The sequence below is a fragment of the Xenopus laevis genome, chromosome 9_10L, assembly GCF_017654675.1.
Source record: "Xenopus laevis strain J_2021 chromosome 9_10L, Xenopus_laevis_v10.1, whole genome shotgun sequence".
Classification (NCBI taxonomy): domain Eukaryota; kingdom Metazoa; phylum Chordata; class Amphibia; order Anura; family Pipidae; genus Xenopus; species Xenopus laevis.
In genome coordinates this window covers 133,119,528-133,144,545 of record NC_054387.1, presented here as the reverse complement: position 1 = coordinate 133,144,545, position 25,018 = coordinate 133,119,528, and the positions used below count along the sequence as shown (strand labels likewise).

Genomic DNA, 25,018 nt, shown 5'->3' with positions numbered 1-25,018 from the left:
AAGAGAGAATAAGGAAGGAGTGAAAACTAAAGAGCAAGTTGGAAAGAGGGAGGGGCAGAGAGCTGGAGGGGAGGAGCCTGTGACTCATTCATTCCTTCAGACAAGGAGAGACAGACACACACAGAGACTGTCAGTGCCAGGATTAGGGAGACAGTGACTCATTTATTCCTTGGGAGCAAGAGAGGGAATAAGACAGAGAGAGACAGAGCCAGGGCCAGGCTGGCAATAAGATCCCACCATTTGCCCCTACACGTGGCAACTAGGAAGAAGCAGTAGTTGCCCCAGTTGAATCTCGTCTGAATTGCCCCAGGCAGGACCAGGATCCCAGAGAATCTCATCACTTTCAATTATTCCATCTGAGGGACAGACAGAATGACACCAAGGAACTTGCTGCGGACATTTGTCCCATTGCTCCTGCTTGTCCTCAGCTCGGCCGCCTCTCAGGGAGGTAAGAACCAATTCTGTCAGTCATGGGGGTATTACTGGGGCACAAAAACTGAGCATGGGGGGCAACCCTGGGGAATCACTGAGCATGGGGGGTATTACTGGGGCGCAAAACTGTGTGCATGGAGGGCAAACTGGGGGAAGAAACTCTGAGCATGGGGGTCAACACTGGGGAATCACTGGGGCACAATCTGAGCATGGGGGGCATCACGGGCACAGAAACTGAGCATGGGGGGCATTACTGGGGCACAGAAACTGAGCATGGGGGGCATTACTGGGGCACAGAAACTGAGCATGGGGGCATTATTGGGGCACAGAAACTGAGCATGGGGGGCATCAGGTCTGGACTTGGAGTAAAAATAGGCCCTGGCATTTCAAGTACACAGAGGCCCAAGCAGCCCCCCACCAGCCCACTCCACAGTCACTGTCTATGGCATCTTACAGCAGCCCCTCTGGCATTTGCCAGAACTCACAGATTGCCAATCCGGGCCTGGGGGGCATCACTAGGGGAACAGACCCTGTAAACATGTGGGTTACTGGTACCATAGAATCTGTGATCATGGGGGTTCAGAAAGTGTGAGCATGGGACACCACTGGGGCAAAGAAAGCTTGACTACAGGTGGCACTGGTACAAGAGAGACTGTGTGCAATGGGGTCGGGGCAAATGAGGGGCTGTAATGAAGGGGCTGGGGAGACTGGTATGGGGGGGTTGTTTCCGTGGGGGTGGCACTAGGGGAGGGAGATATATTTGGAAGTGAGAGGGGAGGAGGGAATGGGAAAATCCAAACAGAATAAAAGCCGGTGTTGCAATAAGAGGAAGAAGGAAGAGAAAAATGTGATGAAATAAGTGTGATGTCAGCGAGGGGAGGGCAGCAGAAGACACTTTGAGGGAGGGGAGCCCTGGATCTTAGGGGTCACACATAAATTATACTAGGGGTACCCAAAGGGTAGATCTTGATCTCCCAGTAGATCTTCAGCTGGACAGCAGCAGATCCCAGTAGCAGATCACTGGCACAGATCTATTGGTTTCCCATATGCTAGGCAGATCTGTTTGGATTCAGCAAGTAAGCGCGTGCCGGTGGGTACAGTCCCTCAGACAGAATTCATTCATCTCTGGTGTTACACAACAACCATTCACTGTATGGCCAACCTAAGTACAAGTGCCCTTGTTTCTGGCATTGTACATCTCGATGGCACCGCAACACCAATTGTGGCCATAGCCCTGTCACATATACAGCTATTGTATGTTTAGAGAGAGAGAGATTGTAAATATAGTATCATCATTTATATACGGATGGGATTGGGAGCTAACTATCTATTCAAAAATTAGTTTGTGGGGGATGAGATGCTCTAATGCTCTACAGTCTGGGGTGGGAGGCTCTGCAGTCTCTTTGTATGCCCCCTTTTTTATGAATGAATAACTGAGCACACATAGTTGGAATTTTCCCGCCCCTTCTCCTCTGTGATTGGTTGCAGAGGGGTGATACGTTTCCGAAAGGAATGCGCCACTTGATCTGTTAAAGGCACAGCCATATATTTTGCACTCCATAGTCTCTATACTTGTATGTATGTATATATATATATATATATATATATATATATATATATATATATATATATATATATAGAAAAACACATGGAGGAGCACACCCTAAACGTATTTAGCAACTTGCCAGGGTGCTAGTAAATAAGGTAAATAAAGTGACATAGTACCGCATGGGAATACTTGTGAAAAAATCAAGATTTATTGAAAAAAAATCAGATGTTTCGAACACCAACTGTGCTCTTTTTCAAGGATATCTATAGTCTCTCATACAGCAATAAATTTTTTTTTTAGATTTATATAAGACCTGTGAGTGTGGATCCTCTTTGCTGGTTACTTATTGAATTTTTGATAATGCATCCAGGCAACTTAAACCGTTATTCGTGAGTGCTGGCTACCACGTGGATTATATATATATATATGGAGACTTTTAATATTAAAAACAAATCTTCAGCCCACTGGCTTTACAAAAGGAATCACATTAGCATAACCAGCCCCACTTTCACACCCTCACTAGTGTTCCCATAACTCATGGTTTTAGCCCTCATTGGCTTTCCTCAGGACACAAGTCCCAGAATCCTTTCTGGGGCTCACTCAAGACACTCAGTCTCCTGGCAGGGGTTTCTCTCTTCCTCTCCAGTCCTTTTGGAGCTCTCTCCAACACAGGGGGAATCACACTATTTTCCCAACTGCACATAAGCACATCACCTTTCTGCACTTGGAGGTGTCCACGGACCTCATCCAACTCCAGCTCCAAGAGGTATCCAGAGGTAAGAGCTCTGAGAAATTGTCCCACATCTCTTTTTAACTACAACTCATCTGTAGCCAATTACTTAACTACCTCTGGCTTAGGCAGCTGCAAAACACCTAATGGAGCAAGGAATAGAAGCCCACCCTGGTCTCTTCTCCGTTCATTCCAGGGACCCATTTTCCAGCTTTTCCTAAGCGGGTACACAACTACAGCCTTACCTGCTGCAGAAACACCCATATTTCCCTGGAGTTTTATATTCACCAGTCTAATACTAGTGAAATATATATATATTTATATAGAAGCCCCCTCTTTGTAATACTGATTATTCAATATCAGTTTTGGGGCCCCAGAAACTATAGGGCCCCATAGGGCCAGTCTGGAGAACACAGCTTTTGTGCTTTATAATTCTGTCTAAAATTGCCAAATTCCCCTCTGGTTCTAGTATATTCTTTCTGCCCAACTTAAAAACTAGCTCCGCCTACAGCTGTAACTCCTTGACCCCCTACAGTTGCTACCTTGGTCACTGTCCAACCTGTGGTCAATATAGTAAATGAGCTTAGTGTAAAACCTGGAGCAGCAGCAGCTAAGGGAGTTTTTAAGTACTGCAGTACTGAGACTAGAGGAGGCCATAGATTTACCTTCATGTTCGGTGCCATCTCCCGACCTGCCACTAACCAATCAGATCAAATAAAGTAGTAAAAGAAACAGATGAGCCGATGTTCTGCCCCTACAGCAATCGTACGAAAGTTATGTCCGACAAAGCTAGTGACAGTCTCCCACTGATATCTTCACATCAGCAATAGATATTATCGGCAGCCAACAAATCTTTTAACCTGTCCGATCATCTAAACGACCGATCGCCTCTCACGAAAAATGATGGGACGCGTACGATGAAATGTTTGCGTCAATGGCCAGTTTTATAATCTTTCTGGCTCTGTGCTCCATATACGGGGACACCACGAGAAGGGGGAGCTCTTGTAATTGTCAATATAATGGTGCTGCCCAATATGTAACATGGTTATAGGGAGTAGCGTACAGTTCTGCTATAGACATTAGAGCTGTGGCCCTCCAGCTGTTCTACAGAACTTTATTTATAGTTAAATGCAGGCAGCTGATACACGGCCAAATGACTTCATTCCTTTCATCAGTTTGCCATTCAGTCCCTTATCTGCTTTATACTTATTTACATGATCCACATCCAAACTGCCAAGTAACTAAAACTGAATTTCACCTCTACAATGGGGTTCCTACAAAGAATGCAGAAGGTGCAAAGAGGGTGATCCCCCCTCGCCCCCCACCTCATGGCTCTTCCAAGTTTAGCTCCTGATCTCACCTCCCAAATATGAGGCCTGTGTGTGACTCACTGGGGAGCAGGAGGGGCGGAAGCTGTGCCCATAGAGGAGTTGGGGGGAAGGGCTGAGACGCAGCCAGGGGGGGCACAGTGGGCATAAGCAAGAGGGGGATGAATCCTCTAATAATGCCCTAATGTATTATTACTTTATAAAATAAATGTATCTACTGAGATCTGCCTCTGGCTTTCTCTCTGCCAAATACACAGCTCCCTCTTCCCACCCTCCTTCCTAACACCCCGTCTCTGTCCCCTGCATGACTCCCCTTTCCCAATCCCTCATACGTCACTGCCCAGTGAGTCCTCAGGTTGGTATGTGAGTGAGTGGGAAGCACTGGGAACTGAAAGAGACTGCAGGGCACAGACTGAGACAGAGGGAGAGACATGAGACACTGAGAGGGACCCTGGAGAGGCAGGAGGGAGAGGCAAGAGAGGAGTCCTGACAGCTGCTCTCACCATTATTTATATATAGAGCATTAATGGTTATAGAATCTTTCAGAAAAGACCAACAGAGCTTGCAATTTAATGTTGGTGCCGGTACATGGCACATATACCACATTCACCTATTAAAGGTTAAAACATTCTTATTAAAGAAGGAGGCTGAGGGATTAATTCCATTGGGATCCCTGTGGTGCCCAGTGCAAACAATAAGCTGCATAGAGTTATTGACCGCTGGATCCATCATACCATTATTTATTGGTATTATTACTCATGTAACAATCATGTAAATGTGTAAATATTTCATGTGCCCTTTCATGGATTTACTAGGGGCCACTGGGAATTTAAGGAGTCAAAGTATATATAGTGAATAATATATTATATTTTAAAATGTAAGAATATTATAAGTCAAGAAGGAGTTCCAGGACCCTACAGGAATGGGACCTGTTATTCAGAATACTCGGGGCCTGTGGATTTCCAGATAGAGGGTCTTTCTGTCATTTGGATCCTCATGCTAATAGAAAATCATGTCAAAATTAAATAAACCCAATAGGCTGGTTTTGCTTCCAATAAGGATTAATTATATCTTAGTTGGGATCAAGTACCAGCTACTGTTTTATTATTACATAGAAAAAGGAAATATTTTTTTCAAAATAATTTGCATTATTTGGATAAAACGGAGTCTATGGCAGACAGCCTTCCCGAAATTCGGAATTTCTAGATAACGTGTTTCTGGATAATGGATCCCATACCTGTATAAAGGTACGAGGCTGAAGACGAAGGGCTTTTGTGCAGGTTAAAGATAGGGATGCACCGAATCCAGGATTCGGTTCGGGATTTGGCCTTTTTCAGCAGGATTCGGATTCGGCCGAATCCTTCTGCTGGCCGAACCGAATCTGAATCCTATTTTGCATATGCAAATTAGGGGTGCGGAGGGAAATCGTGTGACTTTTCGTCACAAAACAAGGAAGTAAAAAAAATTTCCCCTTTCCACCTCTAATTTGCATCTGTAAATTAGGGTTCGGATTCGGTATTCGGCGGAATCTTTCACAAAGGATTCGGGGGTTCGGCCGAATCCAAAATAGTGGATTCGGTGCATCCCTAGTTATAGAGCTCCGAGGTGACTTCTAACGTCTTTGTATTTTACAAAAGGGGTTACATTATTTGTTATAATAATTTTCAGTGATTCCCGTAACAGAAATGACATCAATAAGCTCCGATTATAATGATATAATGTATTATATATCTAAATGGCACCAGGGTGGCCACTACCTGTTATTTCCCACTCCCTACATATAATTTCTGCTTTGTGGAGCCCCACTATCTGCCAGGAGAGGCTGCAGTATTTCCCCCTATTGGAACAGGATCAGGTGACAGTTACAGAGTCCTGCGCATTTATAGAACATTAACCTGCCCTGGCACAGGCTGCATAGGAGTCATTTCTCAAATGTAGTCCCTCCCCTCAGTCTAACAAGCCCCTCCCCAGTGATGGGATAATGCAGATGCCATGAGGTCACTTGTTGAGTTTAATATGTAAATATCACAACCTGAACTTGGCAGGTAGAGCTGACATTTGGGCTGAAGTCATGGCATCGCTATGTGCCGGCTGAACATGATCAGCGTAATACATGGGATCTGCTCCCTAATGATTTATATACAAGGCTACTGCTTTATAAACTAACCCTGGTGCCAAAATACATACTGAGTTAACCCTTTAGATGGGGAGAGTATGGACGGATAGAGTATTGTGCTGCAGCCATGATTGCTCTGCTGAGGAAAACTCATCTAAAGACACTAGTGAAACAGAGCCCTCTAGTGGTCAAGAAAATACATTTGCAGAGAATATATCTACTAATTTGTTTGGGGCACTGACCTGCGCAGACTTTGAATTTAGACAGTGGGACTCCCCCTTTATCAAGAGGACATTGATATAGTAACAAATCTGATACAGGATAATAAGAGATGGCTGCTATTTGGGGTGCAGTCGGGCTATACTGTAGCATGGTGTCGTTGTTACAGGGAGTCGGCTGAAATCCGAGGCGCCTTTATACTGAGTGCCGGGCACATACCTTTGTATTGGAACAATAGGAATTGCTTTATGTCTTTGGTTATTTTTAGGTGTTTGTATAAAAGTGCAGGAAAATGTGTTTCCCCGGCTGCTGGTTATAAATAACCTTTGTTCTCTGTAACTGGGGCAAAACAAAAACAAAGAAAGAAAGAACAGGTTTGTGTTGCCTTTATATGAGGGCAGTGTGTGTTACTGTGCAATATGAGCGTCAGCATGGGGACTACAAACAAACAAGCGCGTTGGTTACATGACCCCCCCCCCCACCCAGGCCTAATTACCGCTGACTGCAGCACCGGGTGCCCCCACAAGCCCTGTATATATTTATATATATCTCACCTGTCTCCCCACACACTTGGCATGTGACATCATCAGCCCAAAGTGTCCGGTGACATCACTAACTAACATGTGACACTTATAAATAAACTGATGTCACGGCACTGGGCATCTGCCAGCGTATAGCAATAGAAAGTATCTCAGCCCTGTGACATCTACAGTATGTGCTGTATAGTGATACCGACGCCCTGTCTCTGTCTCTTTCCCAGAATGCCCAGAGGGACGTGCCTACAGCCAAGATCTGGGGAAGTGCATGGAATGCAGCGTGTGCAAGAACTCCGAAAAGAGCGACTTCTGCCAGAACTGTAAGAGACTGTCCAGATAAAAAGAGACAGCCCAGCCTAAGAGAGTGTGTAGCATGGCATCAGGGATAGTATTGAGAGTTCTGAACTTGCTGGGGTTGATTTACTAAGCTAGGGGCTAAAAAGAGGGTGATTGCCCTGTGCCCCCTGTAACACCTGTAGCAAAGCAGAGAGATACTCTGTTCTGGGCTGTAATAGACAGATACTTGGTAGCTTTCTCACCTGTAGCCTCCAGTTGCTGATGGTTGAACATGTGGCCCCAGACAAGTTATTTTGCCAAAGGACCTGTCACCATGAGGCATGTCACCTGTCACAATAATCCTTCAAGGCAGTTGCTGACTCCTAGAGGGCACAACCAGCTTAGGGAATACTAATAGTTACACTCATGGCCCTACATGGGTCTTGTGAGAAAGTCATATAGTAGGAGCACTACCTAATAGGAGACAGTTTCTTCTTTATGGTACCAGTGGCAGAGACAGGAAAGAGAATCATATATATATATATATGTATATATATTATGTATATAGCAATTTAATCCTGTGAGACTCTGTAGTTTACAGAGAGCCATTACTGTGCACTAAGCATGCTGGGAAACCAGGAGTCTAGAAGATTTTCATTGATCCAGGTCATGGTATATCTAGTAGAAGTAATTCTAAAACAGCTGGTGGAAGAGTTTATATGCCAAGGACTTCCCATACCAGTCAGTTGAACTGAAGAAGCTGCTCGGATGAGTAGTGAAACAGCTCCAATGATTACTCAGCAAGTCCAGTTGTTTTAGAATTACTTATACTAGATATCATTTGTCTAAGGTCTCAAGGAGTTGCCGTAGGGAATCAAACCAGGGTTCTCAGCATGAGGTCCCACATTAAAGGCTGATCACTCAACCTCTAGGCCAACGCTGTGAGAAAGCCATCAAGAGCTCTAACAAGTGCTATTTCCCCTTTATTTCCCAGGTCCCTCGAAAACTGAACAGCCTGATTTCCCTTGGATTTGGGTCATTGGATTTTCAGCCGGAGGGGTGTTTTTTATAATCGTAATCCTGAGCCTCACCGTGTATCTGACTCACTGCCGCAGGAAAAGCAAGTTCACTAGTAAGTTGTTGGGTCGGGAGTTGTGTTGGGGTGCCGCCTCTGCTGGGATATAGTTATGGGGGGATCAGGCCCGGACTGGCAATCTGTGGGTTCTGGCAAATGCCAGAGGGGCTGCTATAAGGTCCCATAGAAAGTCAGTATTTAGTGGGCTGGTGGGAGCTGTTTGGGCCTCTGTGTGGGTTGATTAGGCCTCTGTGTACCAGAAATGCCAGGGCCTATTTTAATTCTCAGTCCGGACCTGGGGGGGATATTAATAAACTGTAATGGATTTCTCTTGCTTCTCCTCAGCTCCCATAGAGGAGACCGGAAGCCATTCTGCAGAAGCTCTGCTCATACACTGAACACTGAGAGGTGAGAACTGCAGGGTTTGTATGTAACATCAGAGATATGCTCTGCAGGCATGCAATATGGAGATATGCTCTGCAAGTTTGTAATTTGGGGATATGCTCTGCAGGCATGTGATATGGACATATGCTCTGCAATTGTGTTATCTGGAGAGATGCTCTGCAGGCATGCGAAATGGAGATATGCTCTGCAAATTTGTAATCTGGGGATATGCTCTGCAGGCATGTAATATGGAGATATGCTCTGTAAATTTGTAATCTGGGGATATGCTCTGCAGGCATGTAATATGGAGATATGCTCTGTAAATTTGTAATCTGGGGATATGCTCTGCAGGCATGCAATATGGAGATATGCTCTGCAAGTTTGTAATTTGGGGATATGCTCTGCAGGCATGTGATATGGACATATGCTCTGCAATTGTGTTATCTGGGGAGATGCTCTGCAGGCATGCGAAATGGAGATATGCTCTGCAAATTTGTAATCTGGGGATATGCTCTGCAGGCATGTAATATGGAGATATGCTCTGTAAATTTGTAATCTGGGGATATGCTCTGCAGGCATGTAATATGGAGATATGCTCTGTAAATTTGTAATCTGGGGATATGCTCTGCAGGCATGCAATATGGAGATATGCTCTGCAAATTTGTAATCTGGGGATATGCTCTGCAGGCAGGTAATATGGCGATATGCTCTGCAAGTTTGTAATCTGGGGAAATGCTCTGCAGGCAGGTAATATGGCGATATGCTCTGCAAATTTGTAATCTGGGGATATGCTCTGCAGGCAGGTAATATGGCGATATGCTCTGCAAGTTTGTAATCTGGGGATATGCACTGCAGGCATGCACTATGGAGATATGCTCTGTAAATTTGTAATCTGGGCATATGCTCTGCATGCTTGCAATATGGAGATATGCTCTGCAAATTTGTAATCTGGGGATATGCTCTGCAGGTAGGTAATATGGAGAGATGCCAGAGAGATGTTGCTATACAATAAGGAGACATCCCAGAGATAGATTAAGGTTTAATAATAAACGTAGGTGCTAAATTGCCGAGGTGCAGTTGTCAGTGGCAGCCAATCAAGGCTTTGCTTTTATTTTCTATCTACTGCTGATTGGTTGCTTCTGGCTAAATTGGACTTGTGCACAAACACACCTGTGATGGTCCTTAAACATGTCAGGATCCTGGGCTGGACACTGGGGAGACATGTTGTAACACAGAATATAAAGCAATTTAGTAATAAAGAATATAAAGCAATGCCAATGTCTTCTTTCTCTGCCCATCACAGGTCACAGCTATAGGACCCTCCTGTCTCCCTTGAATCCAGAAGAAGCTGCTATCCGGACATGATGTATATAATATTTGTATAGAGGAGACGTGTACAAATTCCATATACATATATATATTTACTGTATGTGTATATAGTATATATGTGTGTATAGAGCTGTGCTGGGCACAGGGACCACTGTCAGTATTTGTACCAGAGAGATGGAAGATGTGCTGCTGAGCCGTATGTCTCATCCCCTCTGCAGTTAAACCCCCAATTTCCCCACCCCCACTGCAGACAAGACCCCCACCTTCCCATGGAAAGGATCTATTGCCTGGCAGCACTGGGGGCACAATTGCCATGTGGTCACGTAATGTGACAGTTTCACCCTGAAACAGAACCACAATCAAAGCGGTTAGAACATTTCAGCAAGTGCCTTAACCCTGCCCACAGGAATAAACATGGGAGGTTTTTAGCAACTGGTCTCCTTTGTCTTCTTTATTATTATTATTATTATTGTTATTATTATAATTATTAAAATTGCTGTTACTGCTGGGGCAGCCCCTGGTGTAACTATAGAGGAAGCAGACCCTGTGGCTGCAACTGGAGCCTCTGTATTTGTATAGACCCTCAGCTGCTCTCCTGCCTGTGAGTGATGTGAGTGATGTGAGTGATGTGAGTGATGTGAGAGATGTGAGTGATGTGAGAGATGTGAGTGGGGGTGCGGGTGGGAGGGGGTGGGTAGAGGACACTGTGCAACCTGGGCCCCTCTGAAGATGTCTGTCTCTGTGAGTGTCTGTCTCTGTGAGTGTTGTCTCTGTAGGGGTTTGTCTCTGTGAGTGTCTGTCTCTGTGAGTGTCTGTCTCTGTAGGGGTTTGTCTCTGTGAGTGTCTGTCTCTGTGAGTGTCTGTCTCTGTGAGTGTCTATCTCTGTGAGTGTCTGTCTCTGTGAGTGTCTGTAGGGGTCTGTCTCTGTGAGTGTCTGTCTCTGTGAGTGTCTGTCTCTGTAGGGGTTTGTCTCTGTGAGTGTCTGTCTCTGTGAGTGTCTGTAGGGGTCTGTCTCTGTGAGTGTCTGTCTCTGTGAGTGTCTGTCTCTGTAGGGGTTTGTCTCTGTGAGTGTCTGTCTCTGTGAGTGTCTGTAGGGGTCTGTCTCTGTGAGTGTCTGTCTCTGTGAGTGTCTGTCTCTGTGAGTGTCTGTCTCTGTGAGTGTCTGTCTCTGTAGGGGTTTGTCTCTGTGAGTGTCTGTCTCTGTGAGTGTCTGTCTCTGTGAGTGTCTGTCTCTGTAGGGGTTTGTCTCTGTGAGTGTCTGTCTCTGTAGGGGTTTGTCTCTGTGAGTGTCTGTCTCAGTGAGTGTCTGTCTCTGTAGGAGTTTGTCTCTGTGAGTGTCTGTCTCTGTGAGTGTCTTGTCTCTGTGAGTGTCTGTCTCTGTAGGGGTCTGTCTCAGTGAGTGTCTGTCTCTGTAGGGGTCTGTCTCTGTAAGTGTCTGTCTCTGTGAGTGTCTGTCTCTGTAGGGGTCTGTCTCTGTGAGTGTCTGTCTCTGTGAGTATCTGTCTCTGTGAGTGTCTGTCTCTGTGAGTGTCTGTCTCTGTGATTGTCTGTGTCTGTAGGGGTCTGTCTCTGTGAGTGTCTGACTCTGTATGGATCTGTCTCTGTGAGTGTCTGTCTCTGTGAGTGTCTGTCTCTGTAAGGGTCTGTCTCTGTGAGTGTCTGTCTCTGTGATTATCTGTGTCTGTGAGTGTCTGTCTCTGTGAGTGTCTGTGAGGGCCGTATATGTATACTGTATATGAGACATTAATATCTACATGACAAGGAAAGAGACATGATAAGTGGAAATGGTTTATATAGTGAATAAAGTACCCCCTCTTGTAAAATATAAGGATATTATAAGTCACAAGGAGTTTCATGATCATATAAAAGTACGAGGCCGAAGGCCAAGTGTTTTTATACAGGTAACTCAGAGGTTACTTCTAATATCCTCATATTTTTCAACTGGGGGTACTTTATTTATTATAATACACACGTTTTAGTGAGTCATGAGACAGAAATGACATCAGAACTCACCGTTTATAACTGATGATGTCACTAGTCACTGTTTAAAAGGATATAATTTACAAGATATTCATGGCTTTTGTGTAATATATAGATTAATGTACGGCACCATTACAAGCCCTAGAGCTCTGCTCCTGCCCCTGTTCTTCTCTTCTCTGCAGCTCCTATTCCCTTCTCTCCCCTCACCTTTGTATCTATTTACCTGCACACAAGGAAGTGCCCAAATTAATCCAGCCCCTCCCCCACTGCTTGTGTCACACATTCCATAGTCTCCTTACAATGAGCAACGTCACAGGACTTTCCCCGAATTCCCCGAATTTCACTGCTCAGTATTGTCCCCTCGGGCTTCAGTCAACACCCCCAGCCTCACCCACAAAAACATATACTGGGCTCCCTCCAAATAATGTATGCAGTTATACAGGGAACTCTGAGTATCACTCCTGTATTATAAGGGATAATGTACCCCCTACTGTAAATGATAAGGATATTAGAAGTCACTGAGGGGTTGTTCTGTGACCATATAAAGGCACAAGGCTGCAGGCTGAGTTATACAGGGAACTCTGAGTATCACTCATGTATTATAAGGGATAATGTACCCCCTACTGTAAATGATAAGGATATTAGAAGTCACTGAGGGGTTGTTCTGTGACCATATAAAGGCACAAGGCTGCAGGCTGAGTTATACAGGGAACTCTGAGTATCACTCATGTATTATAAGGGATAATGTACCCCCTACTGTAAATGATAAGGATATTAGAAGTCACTGAGGGGTTGTTCTGTGACCATATAAAGGCACAAGGCTGCAGGCTGAGTTATACAGGGAACTCTGAGTATCACTCATGTATTATAAGGGATAATGTACCCCCTACTGTAAATGATAAGGATATTAGAAGTCACTGAGGGGTTGTTCTGTGACCATATAAAGGCAGAAGGCTGCAGGCTGAGTTATACAGGGAACTCTGAGTATCACTCATGTATTATAAGGGATAATGTACCCCCTACTGTAAATGATAAGGATATTAGAAGTCACTGAGGGTTGTTCTGTCACCATATAAAGGCACAAGGCTGCAGGCTGAGTTATACAGGGAACTCTGAGTATCACTCATGTATTATAAGGGATAATGTACCCCCTACTGTAAATGATAAGGATATTAGAAGTCACTGAGGGGTTGTTCTGTGACCATATAAAGGCACAAGGCTGCAGGCTGAGTTATACAGGGAACTCTGAGTATCACTCGTGTATTATAAGGGATAATGTACCCCCTACTGTAAATGATAAGGATATTAGAAGTCACTGAGGGGTTGTTCTGTGACCATATGAAGGCACAAGGCTGCAGGCTGAGTTATACAGGGAACTGTGAGTATCACTCATGTATTATAAGGGATAATGTACCCCCTACTGTAAATGATAAGGATATTAGAAGTCACTGAGGGGTTGTTCTGTGACCATATAAAGGCACAAGGCTGCAGGCTGAGTTATACAGGGAACTCTGAGTATCACTCATGTATTATAAGGGATAATGTACCCCCTACTGTAAATGATAAGGATATTAGAAGTCACTGAGGGGTTGTTCTGTGACCATATAAAGACACAAGGCTGCAGGCTGAGTTATACAGGGAACTCTGAGTATCACTCATGTATTATAAGGGATAATGTACCCCCTACTGTAAATGATAAGGATATTAGAAGTCACTGAGGGGTTGTTCTGTGACCATATAAAGACACAAGGCTGCAGGCTGAGTTATACAGGGAACTGTGAGTTCACCCCTGTGAAATAAAGAAAGGAGACAGCAGTGTAGGGGCATTAGCCCACAAGAGGTGAGGTGGCAAGCGTATTTATAAGAGCTGGTGGAATTAGTAATTGTGGAGCACATGGAAGTCACAGGCTGCAGTAGAAAGAACCACATTTGTTTCATTACATCCTGTGAGAGTGAATTACACTGGTTATTCTGTCCCACAAACCTTCCCCCTGTGGCCACATCACCAGACAACCTGCAGTTCGTGGAACTTTAGAGTAAAGTCGCCAGAATCACAGATGCAGATAAAACCCACTCTTAAAGGGGTCGTTCACCTTCCAAACACTTTTCCAGTTGAGTTGTGTTTAGATTGTTACTGTTCGTGTCTCTGGTGTCTCAGTCTGACAGCTCAGTAATTCAGGTGCAGATTCTGAACAGTTACAATTTTACAACATTTAGTTGATCCATTTCTCAGCAGCATCTCTGGAGTATCAGTAACTATTGTATCAAGTCTAACAGCTGCCTGTAATGAAACCCAGAGATTCTGCTCAGCAGGGACAAACATAACAAATGTATTAATTTAGAACAGTTTACAGGGTCGGCGACCCCCGTCCCAGAGCTGCTTTAGAAAGGTGAAAAAGTAGACTTACACTTCAATATTAGTATAACAGTCACCCATAGAGAATAGAAACTAATTGGAAAAAGTCTTTATTTCTGATGAACTGTCTGAAACCAACTGGACTGAAAAAAGTGTTGGAAGGTGAACCACCCCTTTAGGATTTCTGGTCTCATAGCACCCCCTGCTGGCAGAACATCACAATCACACAGAAAATACGCCAGCGTGATGTAATTTTGCCACTTCACCGATTTACTAACAGGTGCCTACATTTGATAACATATGGCACCTAAACTATACTGTGGGCACATGTGTAGGGTATTAGAATACATTTATTAAGGTTCCCTGGCCTTGTGTGGTGTAATGGATTTGCTGCTGCATATATGGCACATGGATAGGAAACTGGCTACAGGATCGGGTACAGAGGGTGGTTGTTAATGGGACATTCTCTACTTGGAGTAAGGTTCTTAGTGGGGTCCCCCAGGGCTCAGTATTGGGGCCACTTTTATTTAACTTGTTCATTAATGACTTAGGGAGGGTATTGTAAGTAATGTATCAGTGTTTTGCAGATGACACAAAACTATCAGTCCAATTAATTCCATCCAGGATGTGGCACTTGCAACAGGATCTTGACTAACTGGCAATCTGGGCAGCTAAGTGGCAAATGAGATTCAATGTTGATAAATGTAAAGTCCTGCACCTGGGATGTAACAATATCCACTTATACCCTTAATGGGACTGCACTAGGCAAATCCATAATGGAAAAGGACCTTGGAATCCTTGTAGATGATAAACTTGTCTGTAGCAAGTAATGCCAGTCAGCAGCATCAAGGGCAAATAAGGTCTTGACTTGTATTAAATGGGGCAGAGAGTCACGGGAGGAGGGGGTCCCACTGTATAGAGCACTGGTAAGGCCCCATCTAGAATATGCCCTACAGTTTTGTCTCCATCACTCAAACAGGACATTATTGTATTAGAGAGGGTACAGAGAAGGGCAACTAAACTGGTAAAGGGAAAATCTTAGCTATGAGGAAAGACTGGCCAAATTGGGGATGTTCACGCTGGAGAAGAGGTGCTTAAGGGGTGATATGATAACTATGTATAAATATATAAGGGGATCATATAATAATCTCTCTAATGATTTATTTACCAGTAAGTCTTTCCAGCTGACACAAGGTCACCCATTCCGATTAGAAGAAAAGAGGTTCCAGCTAAATATTGGGAAGGGGTTTGTTACAGTGAGAGCTGTGAAGATGTGGAATTGTCTCCCTGAATCAGTGGTACAGGCTGATACATTAGATAGGTACAAGGAAGGGTCGGATGCTTTATTCACCAGTAGCTCCTCCCAGCAGACAGGAGGGAGCCAATGAGATTAGAGGAGGGAAAGGGGTGTTACAGGGAGAGCTGGGAAGTGAATCAGTGGTACAGGCTGATACATTAGATAGGTACAAGGAAGGGTCGGATGCTTTATTCACCAGTAGCTCCTCCCAGCAGACAGGAGGGAGCCAATGAGATTAGCGGAGGGAAAGGGGTGTTACAGGGAGAGCTGGGAAGTGAATCAGGGGTACAGGCTGATACATTAGATAGGTACAAGGAAGGGTCGGATGCTTTATTCACCAGTAGCTCCTCCCAGCAGACAGGAGGGAGCCAATGAGATTAGAGGAGGGAAAGGGGTGTTACAGGGAGAGCTGGGAAGTCAATCAGTGGTACAGGCTGATACATTAGATAGGTATAAGGAAGGGTCGGATGCTTTATTCACCAGTAGCTCCTCCCAGCAGACAGGAGGGAGCCAATGAGATTAGAGGAGGGAAAGGGGTGTTACAGGGAGAGCTGGGAAGTGAATCAGTGGTACAGGCTGATACATTAGATAGGTATAAGGAAGGGTCGGATGCTTTATTCACCAGTAGCTCCTCCCAGCAGACAGGAGGGAGCCAATGAGATTAGAGGAGGGAAAGGGGTGTTACAGGGAGAGCTGGGAAGTGAATCAGGGGTACAGGCTGATACATTAGATAGGTATAAGAAGGGGTTGGATGGTGTTTAGCAAGTGAGGGAATACAGGGATATGGGAGATAGCTCATAGTACAAGTTGATCCAGGGACTGGTCCGATTGTCATTTTGGAGTCAGGAAGGAATTTTTCCCCCTCTGAGGCAAATTGGAGAGGCTTCAGATGGGTTTTTTGCCTTCCTCTGGATCAACTGGCAGTTAGGTAGTTAATAAAAAAAAAAAAAAAAGGTTGAACTCGATGGACATGTGTCTTTTTTCAACCTTACTTACTATGTTACTATGGCCATTGTACTTTAACTGCACGCCGTATGCAAATTTCCGATCGCTAGCGTAACTTGGAACCGCTGAACGTAAGATCACTAGCGCAACTTCGCAAACAATCGGTAACTTGTGCGCAACTTTGGATCTTCGTGAATTTGCGCAGCCCTGGCGCATCTACACCTGTCAAAGTGCGGCGAATCCAACGCTGGCACAACTTCGGAGGTAAGTAAATTTGCCCCTAAGGGGGCACATTTATCAAAAAGTGAGGTTCGAGATCGCCATAGTGAAATTCCGCCACTCTCCATTCATTTCTATGGGATTTTGAAAGAAGTATGAACGAAAGGATGAATTTCCCCTTTCACCCATTGATAATTATTTTTTTAAATATCCCACAGAAATGAATAGAGTGGCGGAATTTCACTATTTTGACCTTTAACTTCACTTTTTGATAAATATACCCCATAGGGTCCTATTTATTATACTGTGTAGAGAAAGTGGGGTGAAACATTACTAGTGGTGCTGCTCATAGCAACCAATGAGACCTTTGCTTTTGTTTTCTCACTGTTGAGATCTAATTGTTCATTGGTTGGACTGGATCACCAGTAATACTTCACTCCATTCTTTAGGGTCTGGCCACACAAGCAGATTCGGGGAGATTAGTCGCCAGGTGACAAATCTTCTCATCATGGCGGCGACTAATCTCCCTGATCTGCCTTCCGCCCGGTAAAATGTAAATCGCCTGGGGGAAGGCACACGGATCGCTTAGTTTTCCGAAGTCGCCCGTGTGCCTACCCCCAGGCGATTTTTCGATAGTCGAAGTACTGTCTCTTTAAAAAACACTTCGACCACATACTTCGCCACTTTAAACCTACCGAGGTGTAATGTTAGCCTATGGGGACCTTCCCCGGCACTTTCTACCATTTTTTTGATCGAATAAAAATCCTTTCGAACGATCGCTTAAAATCGTTCGATTCAAAAGATTTTACTTTGAACGTTCGATCAAAGCATTCGCGCTAAATCCTTCGAATTTGATATTCGAATTAGAAGGATTTAACGTCGAGGGCCGAATTCGAGGGTTTATTAACCCTCGAAATTCGACCCTTGATAAATGTGCCCCCAGATGTAAATGAGAAAAGTAACAGGGTGAACTTACCCTTTAATGTGCGCAGCAAGGAGACGGCTCACAGAATGAAAGTTTAGAAGATAATTTATTCAATTACAATTGTAAATAAACACCCAATAAGAGCACACACACACCAATCAGAAAAAGGAAAGGCTCAGTTCTTTTATTAGAAGCCATTGTTATAAACAGGGATGAACTTGCTGCTGCCGCTGACAAGTGGCTCTTGTTGGACTACAACCCCCTGCATCTCTGGCTCTAGAAAGCAATGCATGCTGGGATATCCCTGCTCTAATGGCATTTAAGCTGTGAAAGATTAAACCCTACTGTATGTATAGAGATCAGTGATTGGATGAAAGTGGGTGGGCGTGGCTACACCACTAGGGGGCAGCACTGTGCACTCATGCCAATCAATAAGCGGTCATTATAGCCTAGTTATCTGCAGTTATATAAAATTAAAAAGCACATCTATAGATTGTTCTGAATAAACTGCCCCAGGGGTAATTACAGAGGGTAACACACAAGAACCCTGGAGTATGTGTAAATAACACAGAGATTGCAAGGGGAAGAGGGCAAACCTCTGTTTCTATACTGAGTCTGGTCTAAGGGGTGCAGAGTGGAAAGTGAACCTGTTATATTTGATGCCAAAATCTAGGGGCGGGGCAGATTCCCTTTACACTCCGCCCTGATCCTGTAAGGGTTACCCCCCCCCCAGTGGCAATATATATCATTATGGGAGGCAGAGGAAAGGGAAGTGGGGTTTTGGTTTGGAATTAATATCCCCCTCTTCAGCTGCAGCCTGGAAAAAAGAGAAAGAAGGGTTAATTGCACTGCAGGGTACAGACCAATGCCCACCTCTAGCAGGAACCCTCCACCCACCGACTTCTAGTTAAACCCCTCCCCCACTCACCTGATCAAATTAATTACAATATTGAGCCAGGAAATCTGGTCTCATATGTTACTTTCCCTTTATCTGATACCAATAATGAACATTATCTGCCCCAATAATATCATCTGTCCTTCATTTATTTATCTGCCCCAATAATATCATCTGTCCTTCATTTATTTATCTGCCCAAATAATATCCTCTGTCCATCATTTATTTATCTGCCCAAATAATATCCTCTGTCCTTCATTTATTTATCTGCCCAAATAATATCCTCTGTCCTTCATTTATTTATCTGCCCAAATAATATCCTCTGTCCTTCATTTATTTATGTGCCCCTGTAATGCACCACATGTGGAATCCAGAGCTGGAATGAGAACTGATGTCACACTCACCTTTTAGTCTGCGGCTCAGAAAATGTCTGTGTAGGAAAAGAGAAAAGTATAAAGTGTTAGACATAAAAGTGATAGACTGAGCTCCTGCCCCTCCCACAACTGTTCCTCCACTTCATATACTCAAGCACCATGTGCCCCTGATATTCCTCTGCTCCTCCCACTCACATACCCTGTGCCCCTGATATTCCTCTGCTCCTCCCACTCACATACCCTGTACCCCTGATATTCCTCTGCTCCTCCCACTCACATACCCTGTGCCCGATATTCCTCTGCTCCTCCCACTCACATACCCTGTACCCCTGATATTCCTCTGCTCCTCCCACTCACATACCCTGTGCCCGATATTCCTCTGCTCCTCCCACTCACATACCCTGTACCCTGATATTCCTCTGCTCCTCCCACTCACATACCCTGTGCCCGATATTCCTCTGCTCCTCCCACTCACATACCCTGTGCCCCTGATATTCCTCTGCTCCTCCCACTCACATACCCTGTGCCCGATATTCCTCTGCTCCTCCCACTCACATACCCTGTGCCCCTGATATTCCTCTGCTCCTCCCACTCACATACCCTGTACCCTGATATTCCTCTGCTCCTCCCACTCACATACCCTGTGCCCGATATTCCTCTGCTCCTCCCACTCACATACCCTGTGCCCCTGATATTCCTCTGCTCCTCCCACTCACATACCCTGTGCCCGATATTCCTCTGCTCCTCCCACTCACATACCCTGTACCCCTGATATTCCTCTGCTCCTCCCACTCACATACCCTGTACCCTGATATTCCTCTGCTCCTCCCACTCACATACCCTGTGCCCGATATTCCTCTGCTCCTCCCACTCACATACCCTGTGCCCCTGATATTCCTCTGCTCCTCCCACTCACATACCCTGTGCCCGATATTCCTCTGCTCCTCCCACTCACATACCCTGTACCCCTGATATTCCTCTGCTCCTCCCACTCACATACCCTGTGCCCGATATTCCTCTGCTCCTCCCACTCACATACCCTGTACCCTGATATTCCTCTGCTCCTCCCACTCACATACCCTGTGCCCGATATTCCTCTGCTCCTCCCACTCACATACCCTGTGCCCCTGATATTCCTCTGCTCCTCCCACTCACATACCCTGTGCCCCTGATATTCCTCTGCTCCTCCCACTCACATACCCTGTACCCCTGATATTCCTCTGCTCCTCCCACTCACATACCCTGTGCCTGATATTCCTCTGCTCCTCCCACTCACATACCCTGTGCCCCTGATATTCCTCTTACTCATCCCCACACTGCTCTGTATTGTTGCTGAATGAAGACCACCCTTACCCAGTCTGTACTTCTTGGAGGGGTTCCCATTGTGGGAGACCACACATTCCACTTTATCCCCCTTGTCGATGTGCACGTGGGTACTCTTCATGGTGTAATATTTCCAGTTGTGTTGGAATGAGGGGTCGGTCTGTTTGCAGTCGGGGATCTCTACTCCGTTCTTCTCCAGTCTCATCTCCAGACGAGGAGGGTGATAGTTGTACACGTAACAAATCACCTCATTAGTTTTACCAAAGTCCACTGGTTCCGCAGTGTAAACCTTGACCACCGGGGGACCTGAGGGGGGGCAGAGAAAGAAGCACCTAAGTCCTAAGACCTGGGATGGGGGGGGTTCACATGAAAAAGGTGGAGTGGGTTTTTTCAGAAGTGAGGCCCAGTCTCAGAGTCTCTGAGTGAGCAGAGCTGTTAGTGGTTTGGGGTTCTGGGGCTAAATACTACAACTCCCAGCATCCATCAAGAGCCAAAGTGAAGCTGGGAGTTGCAGATTGCTGCAGTTTCTATGGCGACTGATAGGACAGCAAGGAGAGAACTGCATGAGGTCTGCCCCTCCCCTGCAGGAAACAATAGGGTGGCAGTTAGAACAGACAGTTGGCGGAATTTGTGAGAGAAGAGTTCAGCAGAGGTATGAGTAATTGGCTCATCTCTTGTGGAAAATAAAGAATTATTAGGGGGCTCATTTCCCCACTTCTTGCACCCAGAGGAGCAGAGGAACTGCACTTCACTCTGTATCCAGCAATGGGCAGAGAGGGGACAGAAGGGGACAGGGGGTGGGTGGCATGTGGGTATCCTCTGTATAGGGAAAGCCTGGCACTCCAGTACTTACACCCGCTGCATTGGCACCACTAGAATGGACCTTACTCTGGTCTACAGGGAACGAGCTTCTGTCTATAGCAATTGTGCCCTTTATTGTCTGTACCAGATATAACTGTATATAACAACTGTCTGTACCAGATATAACTGTCTATAGCAACTGTCTGTACCAGATATAACTGTCTATAGCAACTGTCTGTACCAGATATAACTGTCTATAGCAACTGTCTGTACCAGATATAACTGTCTATAGCAACTGTCTGTACCAGATATAACTGTCTATAGCAACTGTCTGTACCAGATATAACTGTCTATAGCAACTGTCTGTACCAGATATAACTGTCTATAGCAACTGTCTGTACCAGGGCAGATCTAACAAGACGGGTGGAGCTGCCAAAGTAAAACAGCAACTACAGAAATAAATATTTGGGGCAGTGGGGGTCCTTTTCAGCATGTACTTTACTATGGCACCAGGGATGGCAGTGAACTCTACAAGTAAACAAAGTTATTTTCCATCCAAATTCAGAGCAAACATTTGATTGGTTGCCATGGGTACATGGTTGCCATGGGTTACTGCCCAGGTGAGAATTTGCCCAGTGTTTATAAATGAGCCGCACAGTGTACAGTAAATCTCCGTTGGTGGCACCAGTGTGGCACAGTATATTGTACCCAGTGTGAAGGAGGGCACAGGCCTCTGACCCTGTGCAGGTAACTGGCACCATTGAGTACAGCTTGGCAGGAGGCTACTGGGACAATGACAGGCAGGATAATTCCAATGGGAAACTGACAGATCCCCGGGCAGGGCACTCACAGGTGCACCCACGGATTTAGGGGAATGAATTCCTTCTGCAGTGCTCTCATCTGTATCTTCCCTCACCTCCTTTCCCATTACAGGCCCTGTGGTTAGAGGCTACGCTCCTTGTTAGGGGCACATAGATACAAACGGCAGATGGATTTTATAGATGATAAGAAGCAAATGGACCGGAAGAGTTTGCCCCACATAGGGACATGGACAATCACTGTTTGTATTTGTCAGAAACATATTACTTAGCAAGAGACAGTTTGGTGCCCCATGAATGGACCTTCTGCCCCCACTTTAACCTGACACCAACTGAGCCACCCCCTAGTGACCCTGATTGGTAACTAATACTCTAGGCAAGTACTTCTCAACTGGCCTGGCACAGATGGCAGTGACAAGAAAGGAGCCCAGGCCGGTGAGTTTTTGGAAACAGAGCTGGGGCTGGGTAATTAGATCAGTCATCATTAGCTACAATAAACCAATTGTGATACAACAGTCAGTAAAGTATAAGCGTCATGATGAGGGTGGATGAGTAAAAGAGTCAGTAAAGTAGAAGAGTCGGGGTGAGTAGAAGAGTCAGGGTGAGGGCTCGTAAGTAGAAGAGTCAGGATGAGGGTGGGTGAGTAGAAGAATTAGGGTGAGTAGAAGAGTCAGGGTGAGGGCTGGTGAGTAGAAGAGTCAGGGTGAGGGTGAGTGAGTAGAAGAGTCAGATGAGGGTTGGTGAGTAAAAAGAGTCAGTTAAGTAGAAGAGTCAGGTGTGGGTGGGTGAGTAGAAGAGTCAGGGTGAGGGTGGGTGAGTAGAAGAGTCAGGGTGAGGGTGGGTGAGTAAAAGAGTCAGGTGAGGGTGGGTGAGTAAAAGAGTCAGTAAAGTAGAAGAGACGGGTGAGGGTGGGTGAGTAAAAGAGACAGGGTGAGGGTGGGTGAGTAGAAAAGTCGGGGTGATGGCGGGTGAGTAAAAGAGACAGGGTGATGACGGGTGAGTAAAAGAGACAGGGTGAGGGTGGGTGAGTAGAAGAGTCAGTAAAGTAGAGGAGTTAATAAGACAGACCCTCTGGCCCAGGGGTGCCCAAGCTTTTTGCAACGAGGGCCAGCTTTGGTGAGGTGAAAATGTGTGGGGGCCGACCATCCAGCCCGACATTCTTTGAATCATTAAGATTAAATTACAGGAATCGACTAGTAATCGTAGCAGTAATATTTGGGCACAATAGTGAAATGATCTGCCACTTGGTCTATACTGCTGCCTGTGAGCTGAAGTGTTAGTAATAGACACGTAGTGACGCACTATTTTCGCATTCTTCTTTAGGGCTGAAGGTGCAATAGACAGAACAGTAAAGAAATATGGCGTCACTATGTGTCAGTACGTGTCTATTACAAATATTATTGCTATGTGATTCCTGATCGCACTGTGCTGGGGGGCTTCATTAGTATTAATTTCATGACGGAGGCCGATGTAAATTGTAAAAGAGGCCGGGACATTCCTGCTCTGGCCCATCTCCCATTATTATCTCCCTCCCCAGTGACAGGCGCAGTTACTAATTGTGCAAAAGAGAAAGTAAATGTTCCCGTGTGATTTCTGGGAAACTCCCTGCAATGAAGACTCCTATAGAAACCAAGGCCCTGGGTAGTCGTATAATAAGGGGAGGGGGATACACAGGCCTTGTCCTGACAGCTTGCACTCTATTCCCCAGCCTGGGAGCTTGTACAGTTGTGTAAATAGACGGTTCAGGGAGTTCAGGAATAAAGTATTGATTATTATTATTATACAGTAACAGTGATAATCAGTCAGTGCCTCCCCCCCCCCCAGTCTATCATTGGTCCCTCCCAGCTCTCCTACACCCCATGAGCTGACACTTTATCCCCAGCCTATTAATGTCATTGACTAATATCCTGTGCTCAGACCAGGGAAGTATCTATAGCCAGGCTGTACCCAAGAGCTTGCACTCCAGCACATGAGACAATGGGAGACATAATACTCACTGATGTTACTCTCTGCCCATGTAAGTGCCAGGGAGAGCCCCAGGCTCAGCAGGACCAGCACAATCTTCATGTTGTCTCTCAGCTCCTTCTCACAACTCTGTCTGCTCTGCTTTGTGCCACTCGCTGTAGGCGCCTATCCACATACTGCAGCCAACCAGAAATTAGAATTAGTCAGACGTCACGAGTCGCTAGGCAGATATCGGTGCGGGAGGTTGGGGCCACCGAAAGTGAAAGTAACTGAGATGGTGCAGCTGCTGCAATTGCGCCCAGTCAGAAGAGGCGGGTCCTGCCGCTGTTTGTGGGGGGCTGAGTGTGTCACGTGTGGGGCAACATAAATATACGTGTTATTGTGTGTGTGTGTGTATAATTATATAGTCATGGCAGACAGCGCAGAACTGACAGTTTCTACAGGCCCCGCCTCCCTTGCTCTTCAGAGCAGCTGCGTGACAATAAAATGGCAGTTTAAATAGAGAAAAGAGAAAGAGGCAACAGTTTTACGGCTGATAAAGGGGGAGACCAACTTCCAAACACTTTTTTTAGTTTCAGATTCTCAACCAGAAAAACAGGTTTTTTTTGGGGTTTTTTTTAAACCATTTTTCAAAACCGATGTTCCTGCGTCTGGTATTTGAGTCTGGCAGCTCAGTGATCCAAGTGCAGGTTCTGTTACAATTGGCTCCATTAGTCGCTCCATTTCTCACTAGGATCTATGGGGAATATTAGCAACTTATGTATCAATTCTAACAACTCCCTTTACTACCACGTACTGACTGATATTCTGATAAAATTTGCCATTGGTTTTCATTTTTTATTATTTGTGGTGTTTTAATTATTTAGCTTTTTATTCAGCAGCTCTCCAATTTGTAATTTCAGTAATCTGGTTGCTAGGGTCCAAATTCCCCTAGCAACCATGCAAGGATTTGAATAAGAGACTGGAATATGAATAGGAGAGGCAGGTCCGGACTGAGAATTAAAACAGGCCCTGGCATTTCAGGTACTCTGAGACCCAATCAGCCCACATAGAGGCCCAGACAGCCCCATCAGCCCACTAAATACTGACTTTCAATGGGAACTTATAGCAGCCCCTCTGGCATTTGCCAGAACCCACAGATTGCCA

The 25,018-nt window shown here is 45.4% G+C and overlaps 2 protein-coding genes across 2 annotated transcripts; one reads left to right on the top strand and one right to left on the bottom strand.

Annotated features, from left to right (window-relative positions):
* The first annotated feature begins 112 nt into the window (after positions 1 to 112).
* Positions 113 to 10,406, top strand: tnfrsf12a.L (tumor necrosis factor receptor superfamily member 12A L homeolog). Its single transcript, NM_001090171.1, is given in 5 exon segments — positions 113 to 448; positions 7,135 to 7,230; positions 8,181 to 8,318; positions 8,607 to 8,669; positions 9,949 to 10,406. Coding segments are annotated over 4 exon segments (363 nt in total). The 5' UTR covers positions 113 to 372; the 3' UTR covers positions 8,660 to 8,669; positions 9,949 to 10,406.
* Positions 10,407 to 17,783: 7,377 nt separating this feature from the next.
* LOC108703937 (beta-2-microglobulin-like) lies at positions 17,784 to 24,061 on the bottom strand. The gene is made up of 4 exons (XM_018240244.2): positions 23,905 to 24,061; positions 20,319 to 20,594; positions 18,996 to 19,021; positions 17,784 to 18,513 (listed from the first exon to the last, which is right to left on the bottom strand). Exons 1-3 carry the CDS (start codon positions 23,972 to 23,974, stop codon positions 19,011 to 19,013), a joined length of 357 nt encoding a protein of 118 aa, XP_018095733.1. The 5' UTR covers positions 23,975 to 24,061; the 3' UTR covers positions 17,784 to 18,513; positions 18,996 to 19,010.
* Between the last annotated feature and the right edge of the window lie 957 nt (positions 24,062 to 25,018).

Coding starts and splice junctions, on each gene's coding strand:
- LOC108703937 (XM_018240244.2), bottom strand. CDS start 23,974: ATGAAGATTGTGCTGGTCCTGCTGAGCCTGGGGCTCTCCCTGGCACTT. Junction 20,595..23,904: donor ATGGGCAGAGAGTAACATCA/GTGAGTATTATG, acceptor GCCCCCCCTCAG/GTCCCCCGGTGGTCAAGGTT.